The sequence below is a fragment of the Trachinotus anak genome, unplaced genomic scaffold, assembly GCF_046630095.1.
Source record: "Trachinotus anak isolate AG129_WGS33_773 ecotype Australia unplaced genomic scaffold, CSIRO_AGI_Tana_v1 ptg000013l, whole genome shotgun sequence".
Classification (NCBI taxonomy): domain Eukaryota; kingdom Metazoa; phylum Chordata; class Actinopteri; order Carangiformes; family Carangidae; genus Trachinotus; species Trachinotus anak.
In genome coordinates, this window is record NW_027273864.1 from 10,115,001 (window position 1) to 10,132,204 (window position 17,204).

General features: G+C 41.8%; 1 protein-coding gene across 2 annotated transcripts in view; it reads right to left on the reverse strand.

Moving 5' to 3' along the window:
• Positions 1-17,204, reverse strand: part of celf4 (CUGBP, Elav-like family member 4) — an 85,235-nt gene that overhangs the window by 52,157 nt on the left and 15,874 nt on the right. For both annotated transcript variants that reach the window (XM_071493257.1, XM_071493258.1), the window contains exon 2: positions 10,723-10,805. In XM_071493257.1, coding sequence (XP_071349358.1) covers positions 10,723-10,805 — 83 coding nt within the window. The remainder of the gene's footprint in view (positions 1-10,722; positions 10,806-17,204) is intronic.

Consider the following 17,204-nt stretch of genomic DNA (forward strand, 5'->3'; position numbering starts at 1 on the left):
GTGCTTGTATGTGAGTCTGTCAGGGGAGGGAGTCTGTGGCTCGAACAGTAAATAACTTGCATGAGAATGAGTGCAGCCAGGGAGCCAGAGGGGGCAGAGGGCTCAGAGTCTGTACTACAGTGGAAAGTAAAGAACTCTGTGCATTGTGATGAGGCTGAATTTGAGGTCTTGTGCTATTTTAACCTTCTGAACCTGAGGCGGTCTTTCACTCACTTGTGTTTCAGCTACATAAGCTATGTATTGTTATTTTAAAAGGGCACTCCAGTGACTTAGTATTGCACCTCTATACAAAAACTACCCCTGGATCCTATGTTGTAGTCATGCAAATCAAGCCTTTTTGTCAGACCTTCTCTACCTGGTAAACATCTTTCAAACATCATGCAGGATAGATAGGATTTCTGTTATAAATGTGTTGTGTCCACACTCAAGCTGAGATAACCCTGATGATGTCACCAGGGGCTATTTTCTCAGACCTGACAAAGCTTCTTCAGAGCCATAATGTTGTGTTTTTCAGCTTCATGTCAGTCTGGTTGTGCTCACTGACAGCTGTTTCACTAGTTGGAGAAACAGTTGAGCCAAAAAGTATTCTACACAGAAAAGGCAAGAATTAGATTCATGAAGTTATACATGTTGTTATAAGTCAGCTTGCAGAAAGAGCTCAACCAGCTGAGTTCTCTCTACAAGATGATTGATATCTTGTAGAGTTGTGCTGCATCCATTTTGTTCCCAAAAAACAAAAAAGGAAATTAAGTACTTCTTTCTGATCTTCTGTTAACAGAAGACATACAACTGTTTTGACAAGCTGAGCAAGTAAAATTTAAGATACACGGAAATGGTGTAAAATTACATGTAAGTGGCGCTCTACATATTCTAGGACACTTTGAATGTAAAATACAGTACTTTAATGCCATCTGTGTCCAGTGTATTCAAGGGGTTAATGCGGGTAGCGAGTGCTCACAGTGGCTTTACTATTCGATTGAAGCCAGTATTTTGATATGATTTGGAGGAAAAACTCCCCGCAGTGTTGCCGTGGTACAGAACATTGAAAGAAAAATGCTTCCACCAGACTTGCCTTCATACAAACAGAAAGATAGCAAACATAAGAGAGAGAGGGAGAGAGAGAGAATGGGAGAAGGAAAGACTACATCTCTGGGCAGTGCCTATTGATCGCCACCCGGCACACATCACCACAACTTTCACAAATTGCTATTGAGAAGTGACCTGTAATGCAATTACTAGCCAATCCGGGGCCTTGGCTGCCATCAATTATTAAAAGCTGCCTGAGTCGTGGCCTGCTATCCCGCCTCAGCTGGTGCGTTGTGTCATTATCACATCTGCCGGCCACCAGCTCACCAGCTGCTACAGCAGGGTCTGGAATAAGATTTGCGAGCGCCACTTCCCACTCTGTCGACAATATCGGATGATATGGGCCAAATAAAGAAATTGAAATCGCCATATTATATATTCCAAAGGCAACAGTGAAGGTGAAGTGGTGAAGGTCACAAATAAAATGGGTTGTGGGTTTTGTTGGCACAATACTATTGAGCATAAGAAGAGTCAACTGTCTCTGCTTTATAAGAACTTTTAGAAGTAGAAAAACAACATTAATATTGCAGCATGGCTTACCACTGGGTCTTCATTTAAAAACATTCATGCCAGCAACAAAATCAATGGCTACTGTTTCTACCTCTAACCTGCTTCGTCTCACTGTCTTCTAATCATTCCCTATATATTCCCTCTTTGCTACACTGTTAGCTCTTCTGTAATCACTTATACATTCCTTGAATAGTTTCTGCCATCAGGGTTATGATGAAAGAAGACAGAGAAAACAGCAATGCAAGCATTGCATGATAATGGCCTTTTGCTTTGAACTGACACAATAATTTTTCTTTTAGTTGTTCTCATTATAAAAGCCCTTGTTCAAACTGGGCATGTGATTTTTTTCTCTGCAGCCATTGTAAAATAATTTATTTGTTATATAGCATAACACCAAAGGAGCACTTTAAAATACAGCTACCAAAGAAGAAGCATTGCATCTAGAAAGCAACTTTAACATCAATTTTGAGACACTTTATTTTACACGTTTTATTCCAAAGTTCTATAAAACCACTTTGGAAAATAAGCAATACTTACTGTTCATTGCTTCAATAAAGTATCTTAAAGAGGCTTCTAATAAAATCATTTGTGTGGCTGATGTGAAAAAGGGCTTAAAGTAAAGTTTTCTCAGTGAACTAATTTTCCAAACTGAAACTCTTCACTTGAAAAAGCTAAAACATTTGATAAATAGAAAGAACTTAAGAGTCATATGAAAAGAAAGCTACAAGAGGCCTGAAGAAAAAATGAAATCATTGAATGAAAATGTTCTCTGGTGTTTTAAAGCCTCTGCTGTGTCCCACACTGACAACGAAGGGAGAGACATGGGAGTAAAGCGGAGTAGTCAAGCTGCACTAATGCGTGACAGAAAGAAAAGGTATACAGTATGGGCCATAATATTCTCCAACGATCAATAAAAACACCACTCTAATAGATAAATTATATTGTAGGTGTGACTGATTTATTACATTTTATTGTTTTCAGTTATCTGTTCTCTGTTCCGCGACGTTAATGTGAGCGGTAAATTAACTGAACAGGCTACAATAAAAAGATCAGACAACACTGCACTTACTGTTGTGGAAAGACTGTAGTGTACAGTATGTGTGTGGGGGCTTAAGAACATGAAAAAAACAAGCCCATATAGCAGGTGTGACATACAGCTATTCAGAAAGAAAAAAAAAACTCTGGACGGGCAGGATATTTTAAAGCAGCTGGAGTCAGGCGGACTCAATACAGCAGCAGCAGCAGGAGGTAAAGGTTTGACAATGGCAGAATGACTATCACATCCAGCTTATGGAGATGCTTAAATCTGTGAACTATACGCACGACCAGGGCTGAAGCCAGGCACACACTGGTTAGGATGCTATTAAAGCTTTTTTTTTTTTTTTTTTTTTTTGAGAAATAGTTCCAGCTGCAGCAGCCCATGCTTCTGTCCTCTCCCCAGTGACAGTCATAGCCACTGCCGGGTTTATATCAGTAAGGAAGTGCAGGGCTTTTGGGATTTATGGAACAACTCCAATCATCAAGAATTGGATGGATGATTTCTCAGCACTTGAACAATAATGTGGCCATCAGAGAAAAGTTTAGAGTAAAGAAACTGTGCCTGGAAATTACTTTTTTTTCCCCTTTCCATGTCGGTGCATACATGGAGTAGTCCTAAAGTGTCAGTAGTGACATTAACACTTTTAAAGGCTCAGTGAGGATGAAAACTCATCGGTGCGATGTAAGACTATGCTTTTGTGGATCAATACAAACTCAAGGAAAGGACAAGTTGATTTCAGACTGTGACAATAGCTTGAGCTGAAAAGAGCTATGGCACCTCTGAAATTTCTGAAGTGGGGACACGCTTTTAGAGCGAATACAAAAACATTTGGATCACCCAATAATGGCACTTACCAGAGGTGTTTTGAATTGCTCACTCATTTCAATCCATTCCTTCAGAGAGCATATCACACTTTTTAGCACTGCTGGCTTAGACCTTCATCTTTTCCGTCGACAACAAATAGTAGTAAGATTATTTAAAATGGGGGAATATATGTTGTTAAAACTCTAATAATCATTAGTACATCATGACTTGACCAAACATGTCCCAATGGAGAGTGATAACAGGACATTTTGCTTTGCTAAATTATTATATATTTTTTCAATAGTTACATTTTAAATAGTTATTTCTTAAATAAGATTAATATCAAAAACTGGGTTACAGCTGTGACACTGCAGGCTCTACAGTATTTCTCTGTAATATGAAGATGTGTAATTTCACATATGGATTGTCAATCCTTTGACCCAGTGGGTAGCATGCACCACTTCGGAAAATTTGTTGGATTACTGGACTAGAGGGAACTGCTGCCTCCAAACAGATGAATCTCTCTCATTTGTACAATCTGCTCAAACTCCACTTGGCAATGGGAGGTTGTAAAATCAGGCCTAGAGCCCAATGATAATGGGAGTATTCAGACTTTATATGACAAAAGATGGCGTGTAGGCTTGTAATGATCTTTGTTACAATTATGGCACCATTCATGACTGACTCCTTAAAGGGTTTTAACAAAAATTACACTGTATAGCCAAAAGTATACGGACACCCAAACACATGAAGTCCACATTTCGTTTTCTCCATTTGAATTTGGGGATCTGTATTTTATGATTTGCCAGGTGGTCATATCAGTTGTTGTTGTCTAGTGTGTGCATTATGCTCGAAATAACCTAGTTCATATGATGTGTTGACCAAACACAGTGGTAGGCAATGTGCTTATAACATTTTTTGGGGGAATGTTTAGCCTTTTGCTACATCTACAGTGAGAGAGCGATAAGAGAGTTAGGGACAGACAGAGGGGATGACATACAGCAAATGGCCTCAGGGTCAGACATGAACCTTGAGAGCTTGAGAGAGAAGCTCAAGGCCTATGTACCTTCTTCTGTTTAACTGTTAAAGGTTTGTTAGGGAGTTTTTCTTTATCCAATTCAAGGGTCTAAGGATGAAGGGTGTCATATGTGGTACAGATTGTAAAGCCCCTTCTGATTTGTGATGTTGGTCTGTATGGATAAACCTGACTTGAACTTGAGGGTGTGACTACACCCCCCCCCCCCCCTCTAATGCAATTCAACTATCCAACAAGCAGTTCAGTTGGATTATACTGACATCTTAATCCCATATGGCCTGGGCACTATGTGGTGCAGGGCATAAATCAATCAATTAATCAATCAAACCAAAACCCTGGGCGTTAATCTGCTGCTGTGACAGCCTCCTCTCTTCACGGAAGGGTTTCCACAAGATTTTAGAACCTGGCTGAAGGGATTTGCTTCCCTTCAGCCACAAGAGCATTAGTGAGGAAGGTCATTGATGTTGGGTGATAAAGCTTGGCTGACTGTCGTCGCTGCAATTCATCCCAAAGGTGTTTGATGGGGTTGAGGTCAGGGCTGTGTGCAGTATAGTCAAGATATTCCAACACCAAACTGGTAAAACCTCTTTGGTATGAATGAAGGGAACCGAGTCACACCTGGTAAGAACCGTTCTTTTTAATGTTGTGCTCAGATTTCACTGACCCTATTGACTATTTTGCAGATAAACCTAGTAACTCCTGCCCTGTAAAAACAAGATTAGGTAATAAGATAAAATATGGCTGGACCGTGTATGGGTGTGCAAAACTGTGGTCAATTTGTGACAGAGATTTTCCATTCAGTGTGCGATAAATCTGGAATGAGCTGGACTGTTAGCTCTGACGTGTTTTGAAAGCAATGGGGAAACTCTAACACTCTGGCAAACAATGGTGTAACTTCACCAGTCAGTCATCCAGTCAGTCAGTCAGCGAAAGACAATCAGACAGTTTATAGGGCTGGCTCCCCTGTTGTGGTCCAGCCAAAGAGAAAAAAGAACAAATGGTTCTTGGAAAGAAACAGAGCCATAATTCCCATCACTAGTCGAAAATATCATTGCATGCTGTGGCATTAAAATGTCCTTTGACTGGAACTGAGGGGTGAAACCCAAGCCAAGAAGCCCCAGAACAAAAGTACACAAAAGTATGCTGGTGGTGCCATGTATTGTATGTGCTCCAATGATACTTAGGCCCTCTATAGGCTGCTAGAAGAGAAAAACTCAGGAAAATTAATGAACTATGATGAGCTTAACAACAAACAGTGGAATCTGTGTTTAACTCTGAATTTATTACAAACACTACTTTCAGAGAGTCTTTCTGGCTGTTGTGGAGACTCATTTGAATTTTTATTGCAGACTTATGACCTGCCAGATTCAGGCTGCACACTGCCTCATTTAAAAGCTTTGCTCCGCTCTGGACACTGGATACTGTTTATTCTTTTGTTGCACTGACTACTGTCAGTACCTGCCAGTCTTTCTTTCTACTGTTAGTCTTACGAGGCTGAAATAAGCTGCTCATTAGGTGTTCACAAAAATCTGTGCGTGTTGGTGAAGGGCATGTGCGTATTGATGCTATGTCGTTTTGGGCTACAACTTACTTGTACATCACTCCAGCATTCTGTCAATGGCTGTGGATTCATTAATTGGAGTGCGAAATGTGGCAAACGGTTTTCTTTTTCAATAAGGGTGATTAGGATAGTTGATGAGGTGATAGCGTCTGGAGAAGAAGGGGATGTTTTAGCTCCCGGGCCTGCAGCATTATTCATGTGGACGTGCAGCTATGCCTGCTGCACACTGCACCACTAATCTAAGTCTACAAAGAAGGAGTGAATGACTGTACTTGTGCACGCTTAGGGGAAACAAATCATAACTGAGCACCACCAAAACTCCCCCACCAAACACCCCTTCACCCACTTCACCTGGGGAGCCTGGCAGTTATCGACCAATGAGGGCGACTTATTGAGAAAAAGCTGCCATGAAACTGGGTCGCAGGAGCCAATCAATGCCATGGATTTCTTGCCCTGGCATTATCTCAACTGTGAGGGGGTGGGGTGGGGTGGGGTGAAAAAAGAAACAGACACAAATCAGTCAGTATGAACGCACCTCGACTGTACCTCTCCTCCCACTCCCTCCATCCACCCACTCTCTCCAACCTGCCTTCATCAGCCCCTTCCTCCTCCCTCCCTCCTGCTATTCATTTGCTCCCCCATCTTTTCTGGTGTTTGTTTGCCCCTGGGCTGAAAACTCTGTGTGTGTATGTACTCTATTATGTGTGTGTGTGTTTGTGTGTGTGTGTGTGTTTGTGTGTGTGTATATGTGTGTGAAAGCTCTCTGAAATGACGCATTGATTCACAGTGTTCTATATTTTCTCATCTGGCTCACTATTACAGTGCGAGTCAATCGACGCCGTATTTCTCTCTCGCTCTCTCTCTTGCTCCTTCTCTCTTTTACTTTCTCCCTATTCCTCTCCATCTCTCTCTCTTTCTGAGTATCAGAGTATCATGTTGTTGAATGGAAGTGTTTACGAGGAGTGTTGTTTTGCTGTTACAAGAGCAGGGTTTGGAGAGTGAGTGGATGTTTCGTGAGTATCAGTGGTAGGTTTTGTACCTGTGCATGGTTGTGTGTATTTATATACATTTAAAAAAAAAAAAACTTGGAACATGGTGCTAAATAATCAAGAGTGCATGCTCCTTTAGTGGGGGCATATGGCAGTGCTGAGGCCTATACTGTATATCTGAGGGTATGTTTGAGTGAATGCCAGATCTGCTTTTTTATTTTTATTTTTTATTTTTTGCATGCGAAAGTATTTATATGTGTGCGGGAGGACTTGCTGGTGGGTTTTTGCACCCTGTACCAGCTTGAGCTCTGCAACTCCGCCCTGTGACCCACACGAACACACACAACCACACACACGTGCGCACACAAAAAAACACATCCTCCTACTCATGAGGATTTTTGCCAGAATCGATAGAGGCTTTTTAATGCCTCTTGCTGTAGTATGAGTCTGAAACTGGAGCGTGGGATCACAAATATGGCAGTCAGGGGCCTTCACGTTTGGGACGTGCCCCATTTCAGGGCCTGTCTCAAATCATCACCTCCAAAAAAGGACCCCTCCATTTTTCACCTCAATATCTGTGGACCTCAAATAAGGATTTTTTTAAATCTTGCATTATATCATGTTTCTCATGCTTGTGTTTTGTGTGTATTTTCAGGAATGCATGGATTATGAAACAGGCACAACTAATATTTTGTAGGCTTATCATAACTTGAAACATAAACATCAGTATTTTGTTCATACAAAACCAAGAACAAAATACACAAAATACTAAAGGAGAATATTGCAAAATATATTAGGAAGCCCTCATAGAAAATAGAGCTATTCTGCAGCCAAATAGCTTTACAAGTGTTAATGTAGGCTACTGTACCTGCAAATACACACTGTGCAGCTACATTATGTTGGAAGATGTCGATTAAGACTACTTTACTTTTACTGAGCAATTTGTCTTTTCACTTCTTTCACTCCTAACAGTGGCTCTTGGTTAATATGCCCCATAAGCTGTTGAGCCCCAGGACCTGTGCTGTTCAGCCACGGTTCCAGGGAGTGTTCTGGTCTTTCTTTTTAGTTGTATTGGTTTATCACTCAAATGTACCTCTTGAATGTTTTCATTGTGCTCAAACAATGCAGTGACACTGCTTTCAGTGCCAGCATGGTTGATTTAATTACGTTAGCAGATACTTATTTTCTATCAGCATAATCCTGTGCACCTGTAGTTTCACTATAATGGAACGAGGGATGTGGAAACAATTCATCTATCAATGTCAGTGTCACTTTAACATCACTTGTCGCTTGTTTACCCAAAGTCTCTACTGACTCTGCATTTGCTCACTTGCACGCACACACACACACACACACACACACAAACACACACACACACACACACACACACACACACACACACACACACACACACACACACACACACACAGACAAGGAAGCCGTTAGTACTTTGTCTGAGCTACACCAACAGCCTACAGCCATGCTTACAGGGCATTTCCACTAGGAAGCCAAATCCCCTATTCTCTCGGCTCACCTGGCAGGGAAAGAAAAAAAAGACAGCAGAAAAGTTTTTAAATGTAAGGGTTGGGGAGCAACTTTGATGATAAAAAGCGCATCAGGACGCAAAGTGAAGGGGAAAGAGGCTTTAAGAGGAAAAAAGGGATTTCATTTGCAGGGTTTTGGTTGTGTTGGCCTGTGAGTGGGGGATTGATAGAGGATGGTAGGAGGGAGAGAAGAAGGTGGGTGAAAAAAAGAAAAAAAAACCAGAGGAAAGACAGTGTAGTCGTGCACCATAAAACGTCCCACTGCCTTTCCCAGGGCCAAGTCCTCGCTCTGTTTCTAATGAACTCATTTATTCTGTTTTGCTGGCTTTACCTCCACCAGCAACAAAAGACAGCCTCCTGGTCTGCCTCTCTGAATGCACTGCTTCAGGGTTTGTTGAGCATCTAGGTCTGTCCTATGGCATTACCTTTGTTTACTTAACGCTCACCATCGATCAAATGCAAACCTGAGACTGTCCTCCACTGGCAAAGGCATTGCTAATTAGCATTTCCTTCTAAAACAACGCTGATCGCAAGTGACTGATTAAATTTATTTGCCGTTGATGCATTACTATATAGTGTGTGATGCCAAATACAATCTCTTTCCCTTAAAGATTTAAAGACAGAATCTTTAAAAAAAGGCTGTTTTTTTGTGCCCGTACATTCTGGTCCGTGTCAAACAACAGCAACAAAGGCAAAAACATCAATCGGCAGCACATTTTGTGTGAACACAAAATCGCATTCTGGTTTTGGCCAAATATTTAATCTCTCCTCCTCTCTCTCTCTCTCGCTCTCTCACTCTGTCTCTGTCTCTCCCTCCCTCTTTCTTTCTAAATAATATGCCACTGGGAAGTGAAAAAAAATGGAGAGCACGGATCCCCACTCCTCCGCTCTTCTCGGCTGCACGTCTGTGATGTCATAATCACTCACATCAAAGGCTGTGCGCTCAACACGGCGACTGTCAGCTTCCCTGGAGGCGTCATTAAAAACGAACAGAGCAAACTGAGCCATGCCTGACAGAGACGCATCAAAACTTCCTAACACGCACATACGCACACATGAGCAGGCGGGCGCGTGCACTGCGCTCCTGTGCACGCTCACACGCAAGCATGGGTGCATGTGCATTCAGGTGCATGCACACTTGAGCACATGCTAACCGATACGCATCACAGAAACACGTGTGCACACACTCACATACAGTCACACACAAATATGTAATCATGAAATCATGTATACACTCAAGAAAATGCTCACAAGTCATATAATCCTTTATACACAAATACATGCATTCTCTCACACACACACACACACACACACACACACACACACACACACACACAAATACTGACAATTGAATATATTCCTCTTCTCTGTGACAATGTCACAACTCCCTCGTTCTAGCATGCATGAATAAGAGCTGAGAGTTAAAACAAGACACGCGTTGCTTCCAGCTGCATCGTACATGTGAGTGGTAACAACCACAGCATCTGTTGTGAAGATGTGCTGTCGTGATGTACATTCATGATGCACACTCATGTTGTTGCCAGTCCGGGGCATAATGCAGAGCGTGCACATAAATGTACAAATAGCCTACATCCACCCGCCCACCCGCTTTTCATCCCTCTCTGTCTATCTCTCACACACTTGCCCACACACATGGATGCATGCGCGTACACACAGCAAACACACACACACAGAGGCACACACTCACTTACACAAACTGGAGGAAGGACTATAAATAGTATGCCTATGATGCGATGCTGTGTGTGGTTTCTCCCTATGGGTTTGTGTGTGACAGTCAAAGTGAAGAGAGCGGGAGGCAGTGAAAGGGGGGTGGGGTGGGAGTGGGGGTGGGTGGTGGGGTGGGGTTGGTGGTGGCAGAGGAAGAGACGGGATATTTAAGAGAAAGATGGGCTGTGCTCATGTGTGGTGTACAGCCAGTGATAAACAGCACATGACAGGCATGGCGAAGACGGTGGGTCCCCTTTGATTTAAAATCATTATATGTTAAAAGGGATGTCTGTGTTTGTGTGTGTTTGTGTGTGTGTGTGTGTGTGTGTTTGTGTGTGTATGTATGTGTGTGTGTGTGTGTGTGTGTGTGTTTATGTAAGATTTTTGCTTGTGGGTCGACACAGTGTTCCTCGTGTAAGACTTACCCCTGGAAGGGTCTTCTGCTCGTGCAATGCATTCTGGGCTTTCAGGGCCGACTCTCTGGCACAGTAGGTGAGGAAGGCACAACCTGAAATACAGAGAGAGACAGAGAGAGAGAGAGAGAGAGAGAGAGATAATTATGTTACGTGAACTGGGGGCAGAGAAGGGAAGTCACGGGAGAGGGCTGCTCCGATCATCAGTGAATAGCCAAAAAACAGCACGCACACACACACAGACACACACACACACACACACCACAGACACAAACAGAGAGAGAGAGAAACACACAGAATAAGCCTGCAGCCATAGCTCTGAAACTCTGTCTACATGGCCGCACTGGGAATTCGCTCGTGTTTGTGTGTGTGCCTGTGAGTGTTTGTGCACAACGAACAGCATTTCAGCAACTGAACAAACTGAACATTCCTGTGTACACAAACGCAGTCTATGTGCATGCAGAAAGAGAAGTGAAAGTAGGACCAAAAATTGTGGCTTTGGAGATTTGTGTATTCTGTGGCGGGAGATCCACTCTCACCCACGACAGACATTGAATCTGACGGCGCCTTCTCCCTGGCAGTCTGAAATAGCAGTTATCCATTCGTCCATCGCACTCCTCTGGCTGCTGTGACAGGGATAGACATTTCCCTGACAGCTTCTCTCTCTCTCTCTCTCACCCCTCCCTCCCCTCTCCACCCTCCACCCTTCATTTCTCCGTCTCTCTGCTCCATATGTTCCAAGACTACCCACAATCCTCAGTTTTGTTAGCACCTGGGCTGACATGTGGGGGTGGAAGGAAGATGGAGACGCAGGAGGCAAGGCAGGAGAAGAAGAAGCCGCGGGGAACGTGTAAGCTGTTCCCTCGCCACCCCCTGTTGACAGCGAGGCACACGCCACTGTCAGAGAGCTGACAAACTGTCAATCTGCAGATCAAGGCTAATGATTCATGTGCTTGACAGTTTAATAAAACACTTACAAAGACAATTGCACAAAAGGCTGCAGTGACATGATTCAATTTCAGGCACATTTTCCTTATGCTAAATATGCAGGTGTTCTGCTTGTTTGCTCTGCAGCAGACTCCAGAAAACATTAAGTAAATGGAAAAGGTATTCATTTAAATCAACTTCAATTAAATTCAGTGAAAGAAAAAAATCATGCACAAGGGACGATTAGTCTCTGGGTTTGCACAATGATAACAATATCAGCAGACCTTTCAAGCATTTGAAAGAGAGTTGTGAACAATGATGTTGACATAAACATCACAGCAGTAAGAAAAAAAAAAACCTCTTAATGCTCTGGCTTTTGACTTTTTTTTTTCATTTTTTGAATTACAGACATGCAGACACTGACAAACTGTTCCCTGCTGCCATGCAACTAACACGAGCACAAGGAGACAAAAGAACCGCAGTTTGTTCTGAGAACATCAAGGACTCAGCATTAGATGATTATCATAGACCCCCCCCCACTCCCACCCCCCCACCCCCCCCCCCCCCACCGCCTGAAAAAAAACACACCCAGTGCTTCACTTTGTTCTTTTTGCATACTGGGGGCTATTTATTGTGGAGGGCAGCTCCATGTACTGTATGTAGAAGCAGCATGCCTCCCGTCCTCTCGGCTCTGTGTCTTTAACCCTGGGTCGTCCTGATGGCGGGACGCTGGGGAGCTCCGCCTGTTGGTGTTTTTAATTAACAGGCCTCTCTCTCATTAGGCGAAGTGGGAGCTGGCCGCTGACAGCTTGGCTACCTCCTCATCCTCTCCGGGCCTGTCGTGTTAACGCTACATGCAGGCGCCGTCCCACAGGAAGCACACGCAAGCCTCTGATTCACACGCCTGACACTCACATGTTTGAAGCATAGACACCCACTGCGCCCAGTATATTCAGGAGTAGAGGAAGTATTCAGATCCAGCAACAGCACAATGTAAAAATACTCTAAAAATAAAGTACTGATTATGCAGAAAAATGTCAATGTTATATTATTATTTGTAACATATTTGCACTGATTGCATCTGCTGCATCAGCAGCGTTTTAATGTAGGTATTTGAGGAAAGACACAACAGGTGAATATGGTACAAATATTAATTAATAGATATCACCCCTTCCCCAGCTGATTATTTACATTAAGACAATTATCTTTTATATTACAAGTTTTCTGAAACATCAAAATATGCAAATGAGCCATTATCTAATTAAATATGCATGATTAGATTTTCCAGAACAGAAATCTAAATTTGGATAAAGCCAGTTCCAAAATTCCTGTTTCATTTTGTTGCTGCTGACATATTAGAGCCAGGTTTTTATTTTTATATGGTTCTGGATATCTCTTTTAATCAGAAAATACTGTCAACAGCCACAAAAAAGTCAATTTTTGCCATGTTTGTGGGAATGAAATATAATTATCACCTCTGTAAAACCCTTCAGAATATAAATAGGAATAAAACTGGAAAGTTTGGTTTATGTTGGTGTTACTGAAGAGTACAGTGTGAGAAAAAACTCATTTTGAGAAAAAGACCTTTAAAAAATTCTGTACACTTCTACATGAAACCACTATTTACAGAAAAAGTATCTGTAAAGTGGAAATAACCACTTCTGGATCTGATAACGTTGTGCAGGAGAGAGAGCTTTACACAACAATGACTGCAGTCCTGCACAGATACAAATAGACAAAGTGCAGTAAAATTAACACCTAAATGTCTATATTGGACATTTACTTTCAATTCGTCTGAAAGAAGGCATATAGAAGCTGAATATCCCAAAATCTCACAATTGACCAGTGCATGAGAAAGCAGTGTGTTTGCTGGCTGTGTTTTGCCTTGATGTGGATATTGGGGTTCTCGAGGTTCTTTGTCTGATGTACCCACACACACAAGCTCAAGTCTCCCTTGATCCAACCCTGTCACTTAGAAATTCGGTTTATATGCTACAAATTTGCAAAAGCAAATATGTTTTAAAAGAAACATATGGTCACCCAGATTACAATGGAAAACGTTAAAAATGTTATTTAACAAATTGCAATGACAAACAAAATAATTTGTTTTTCTTCAATGTTCATTCTAGCCATACAATATCTGCTTGTTGCAACTAAAGTATGACTAAAAATTGTATAGTTTTGGCAGTGACAGCACCGACAGGGTTGGGGGGTTTACTCTAACCATCTTGAAGCATGAGACACGGCATTACTGACTTCAACCAACATCCTTTTATTTCCCCTAAAACTAACCACATGCCGGTCTATGTCCACCATCCACCCCAACCACCATCCAACCATTGTTATTATTTTTTTTTTTTAGCTATTTTGACTTAACCAATTTTTATTAGCACAAGACACTAAGCTGTTACAGCTGGGGGCATCCTGTTGACGTCCAGGTTTAAAATACTGACCACTGGAGTACTGGAGTTCTGGAGTTTTTTTTTTATTTTATTTTTTTTTAACCAAATCACAGTTTCTATTTTCTCACAGCCATGCCACAACCCTTCAACAACTAGGGTGGAATAATTTGCAGTGCATAATGTTTATCATATATTTTGTGTGTAAAGTCCTAATCTGAAACCTAACTGGTAATAGCTGTCAAATAAATGCAGTGGAGTAAAAACAAAATATTATTTTAATATAATATTGATGCAGTGAGATAGACATATAGAATAGGATAACGCGAATACATAAAGTAAAACTTACGGCACAGTAGCCTTAAAACTGTGCTTAACTTCAGTACTTCTATACACATGTATGGTGGGGGAAGGCATGCTTGCACACACAGATGCTCCCACGACCTCACAGACACATACACAAGCACACTTTCACATACACACACACATGGAAAGTGACAGTCAACAAACGTTCAATTTATCATCATTGTCACAAGTCAGATGCTGGCAGCAGCTCTAGTATCTGACGAAGACCCATATTGGCCCAGGAGAGAGAGATAAGCTGTTTGTTTCTGCTGTCAATGCTGCCAATTTGGTTTCCCATCACTTCAAATTCAAATCAACAGCAGCGCAGAGGGGATCTGAGAGAATGTGCGTGTGTGCAAGAGAGAGAGAGAGAGAGAGAGAGAGAGAGAGAGAGAGAGAGAGAGAGAGAGAGGAGAGAGAAAGAAGGGCAAGGGAGCAAAAAGAAAGGGGGAGGCAAACAGCAGAGAGGAAGAGCAGAGCAGCGAGGGATGCTCGGTAAGACAGGGAGAGGGAGAGAGAGTAGATAAGATCACCTAGCTTCTGTGAACACCATCCCCCTGTGTCCTACACTCGCTTCTTATCTCAACCGCTGCAGACACCCTAAAGGGACACACACCCACCGAGAGAGAGAGGGAGAGGGAGAGAGAAAGAGAAAAAGAGTGAGAGACAGAGAACCAGTGAGAGGAATATGGGGAAGAAAAAGGGAGAAGATGAAAGAAAGCAGCAAGGGAATGGTGGAGACTTTGAATACTCACTGGTGGGGGAAGAAGAAAAGACACGAGCTTCAGTGGTGAAATCCACCAACTGTCACCAGGCCCTGTTTAAATGACAGCTGTGTTGGACCACATAGAGATTTGACCTTGTTAACTATGGGAAACCTTGACTCGATGACCTGTCTTTTCTAGAGCAAGTTGACTGCTGGGAAACTACAGCTTTTACATTTTGATATCTTAAGATGTCACAAATCTATACAATCTATTACTGTTTAATTTAAAACGACATCATATGTTCTCTGTTATAGGCTAGCTTATTTCACGAGTTATGAAGCAATGTCACCGAGAATCAATTGTAACTGAGGAAGGTCCCGGCTCTTAGCCAGTTGCATGCTCCAGCTTGCCGCTAACTTTGTCTGTTAACCATGTGGCACTGTGCAGGTAACTCAAAATAAAAAACAGCTGCCTGCAGCTGGAAACAATGTCGATGAGAGAAACGCCAAACAGTAAATTTGTCTCCAGTGGAAAGAAAAAAAGAAAATACTACATAACACAGAGGGTAAGTGCAGAGTCAGGATTTACAAACATAGAGTCATGATCCATCGTTATTATAAAAATAACAATTATAGCTGCTTTGGTGTTTGACAATATGTAGCTAAGTGGTCGATCAAATACTAAACCCTGTTATCATATTTCATTTGATTCAAGATTATTCATTTGCCTGCAGACAGTCAAATTTAAAGATATTTAGTCCTGCCATGTGTAATTTGTGCGTAATCACACAATGTAAATTCTTCTTAAACTCATTAAAACTCTCTCAGTCCCAGAAACAATACAGAGACCAGGACCTCTGTGACCTCAGTTCCAGCTACAGCCCTGGATGGGGATACTCCAATCTTCAAATTCTCCTCTGAAGCTAATTATGATTCTACTAAAAGTAAAACTACTAATGCATTCCTGAATTAGCACTTTGCAGTGTTACTGGACATTTGAATTACTTTTTACTAGCGTGCATTGCTTGACGCCACCCAAGACTAGAAAGCTTGGGGACAATGTTATTGCACAGAATTCTCTAATTATCTTGTGCCCATTAATTCAGGGATTGTAAAAGGCTGACATAAAAAGTTCCCTCCTCTCACTCTATCCTTTTATTCCCAGCCACAGATGGGGAGAAACTCCCAGTGATCATTTAAATATTTCAGAACATCTTGGTAAGAGCCTAAAAAGAGTCAATAGCATTAAAAAGCTTTATCCACAGCACAGCTGAAATTCCACGCTGCAGAGCCCTGGAACTCTGCCTCGAAAAACTTTGGCATGAAACTTTGTTTGAGGCTGTCCAATTTCAGTCAGTCAATAGAAATCTCCACGTCTCCCTCTACCTCAGTTCTGTTCACACTTATCTCCGCCTGAAAGGGTTTACCAAGGACAGCCTTTGCTCAATAAACAGAGGAATGTTTTTTTTCTCCTTTTTAAAAGATTGACCTTAAGACAAGAACGTTCTAACTGGATTTTTGTGAGTGCTAAGGCTTAGATAACCCTCTACCATTCGCTATTGAAATGGGTCAGAGTAAAGACAAAAATTCTTGACCTATTGTGTTCAAAGAAATAACTTATAAAGCCTTGGTCTTTTAGTCATATGGTGAAAATGAGTACCACTGAGTGCCAAAGATGAATACTAATAAGTGCTGTATTAACAGAGTTTCTGATACAGATGCCCTTGTACTTCTGTAACTGGGACACTCAATATGAGCCATGTGATTATTACTATTCAGTTCCTCTCTGATTCAAAACACCATTAAATGAAAGGAGAAATGTTGCAATGCAGAAATTCTACTTTTTCAAAATAAAGTATTCACAGCTTGTGCAGCCATATTCTCTAAGGCTTTGTATCTACAGAATCTTTTCCCACATGTTGCACATGTCTGACCACTTTATCGACTACAGTGCTAACATTCATATTCATATTTAGATGTTTTGGATGAATTAAAATAGCAGACTGCTGCAAGTTAAGTATCTCCCACTAAATCTGGTACCAATGTGAAAAACCCAGACAAGCCCCCACAGTAATTCAATGAAGTGAGCAGCAGTTGCTCATATCCCCTTCACCTTT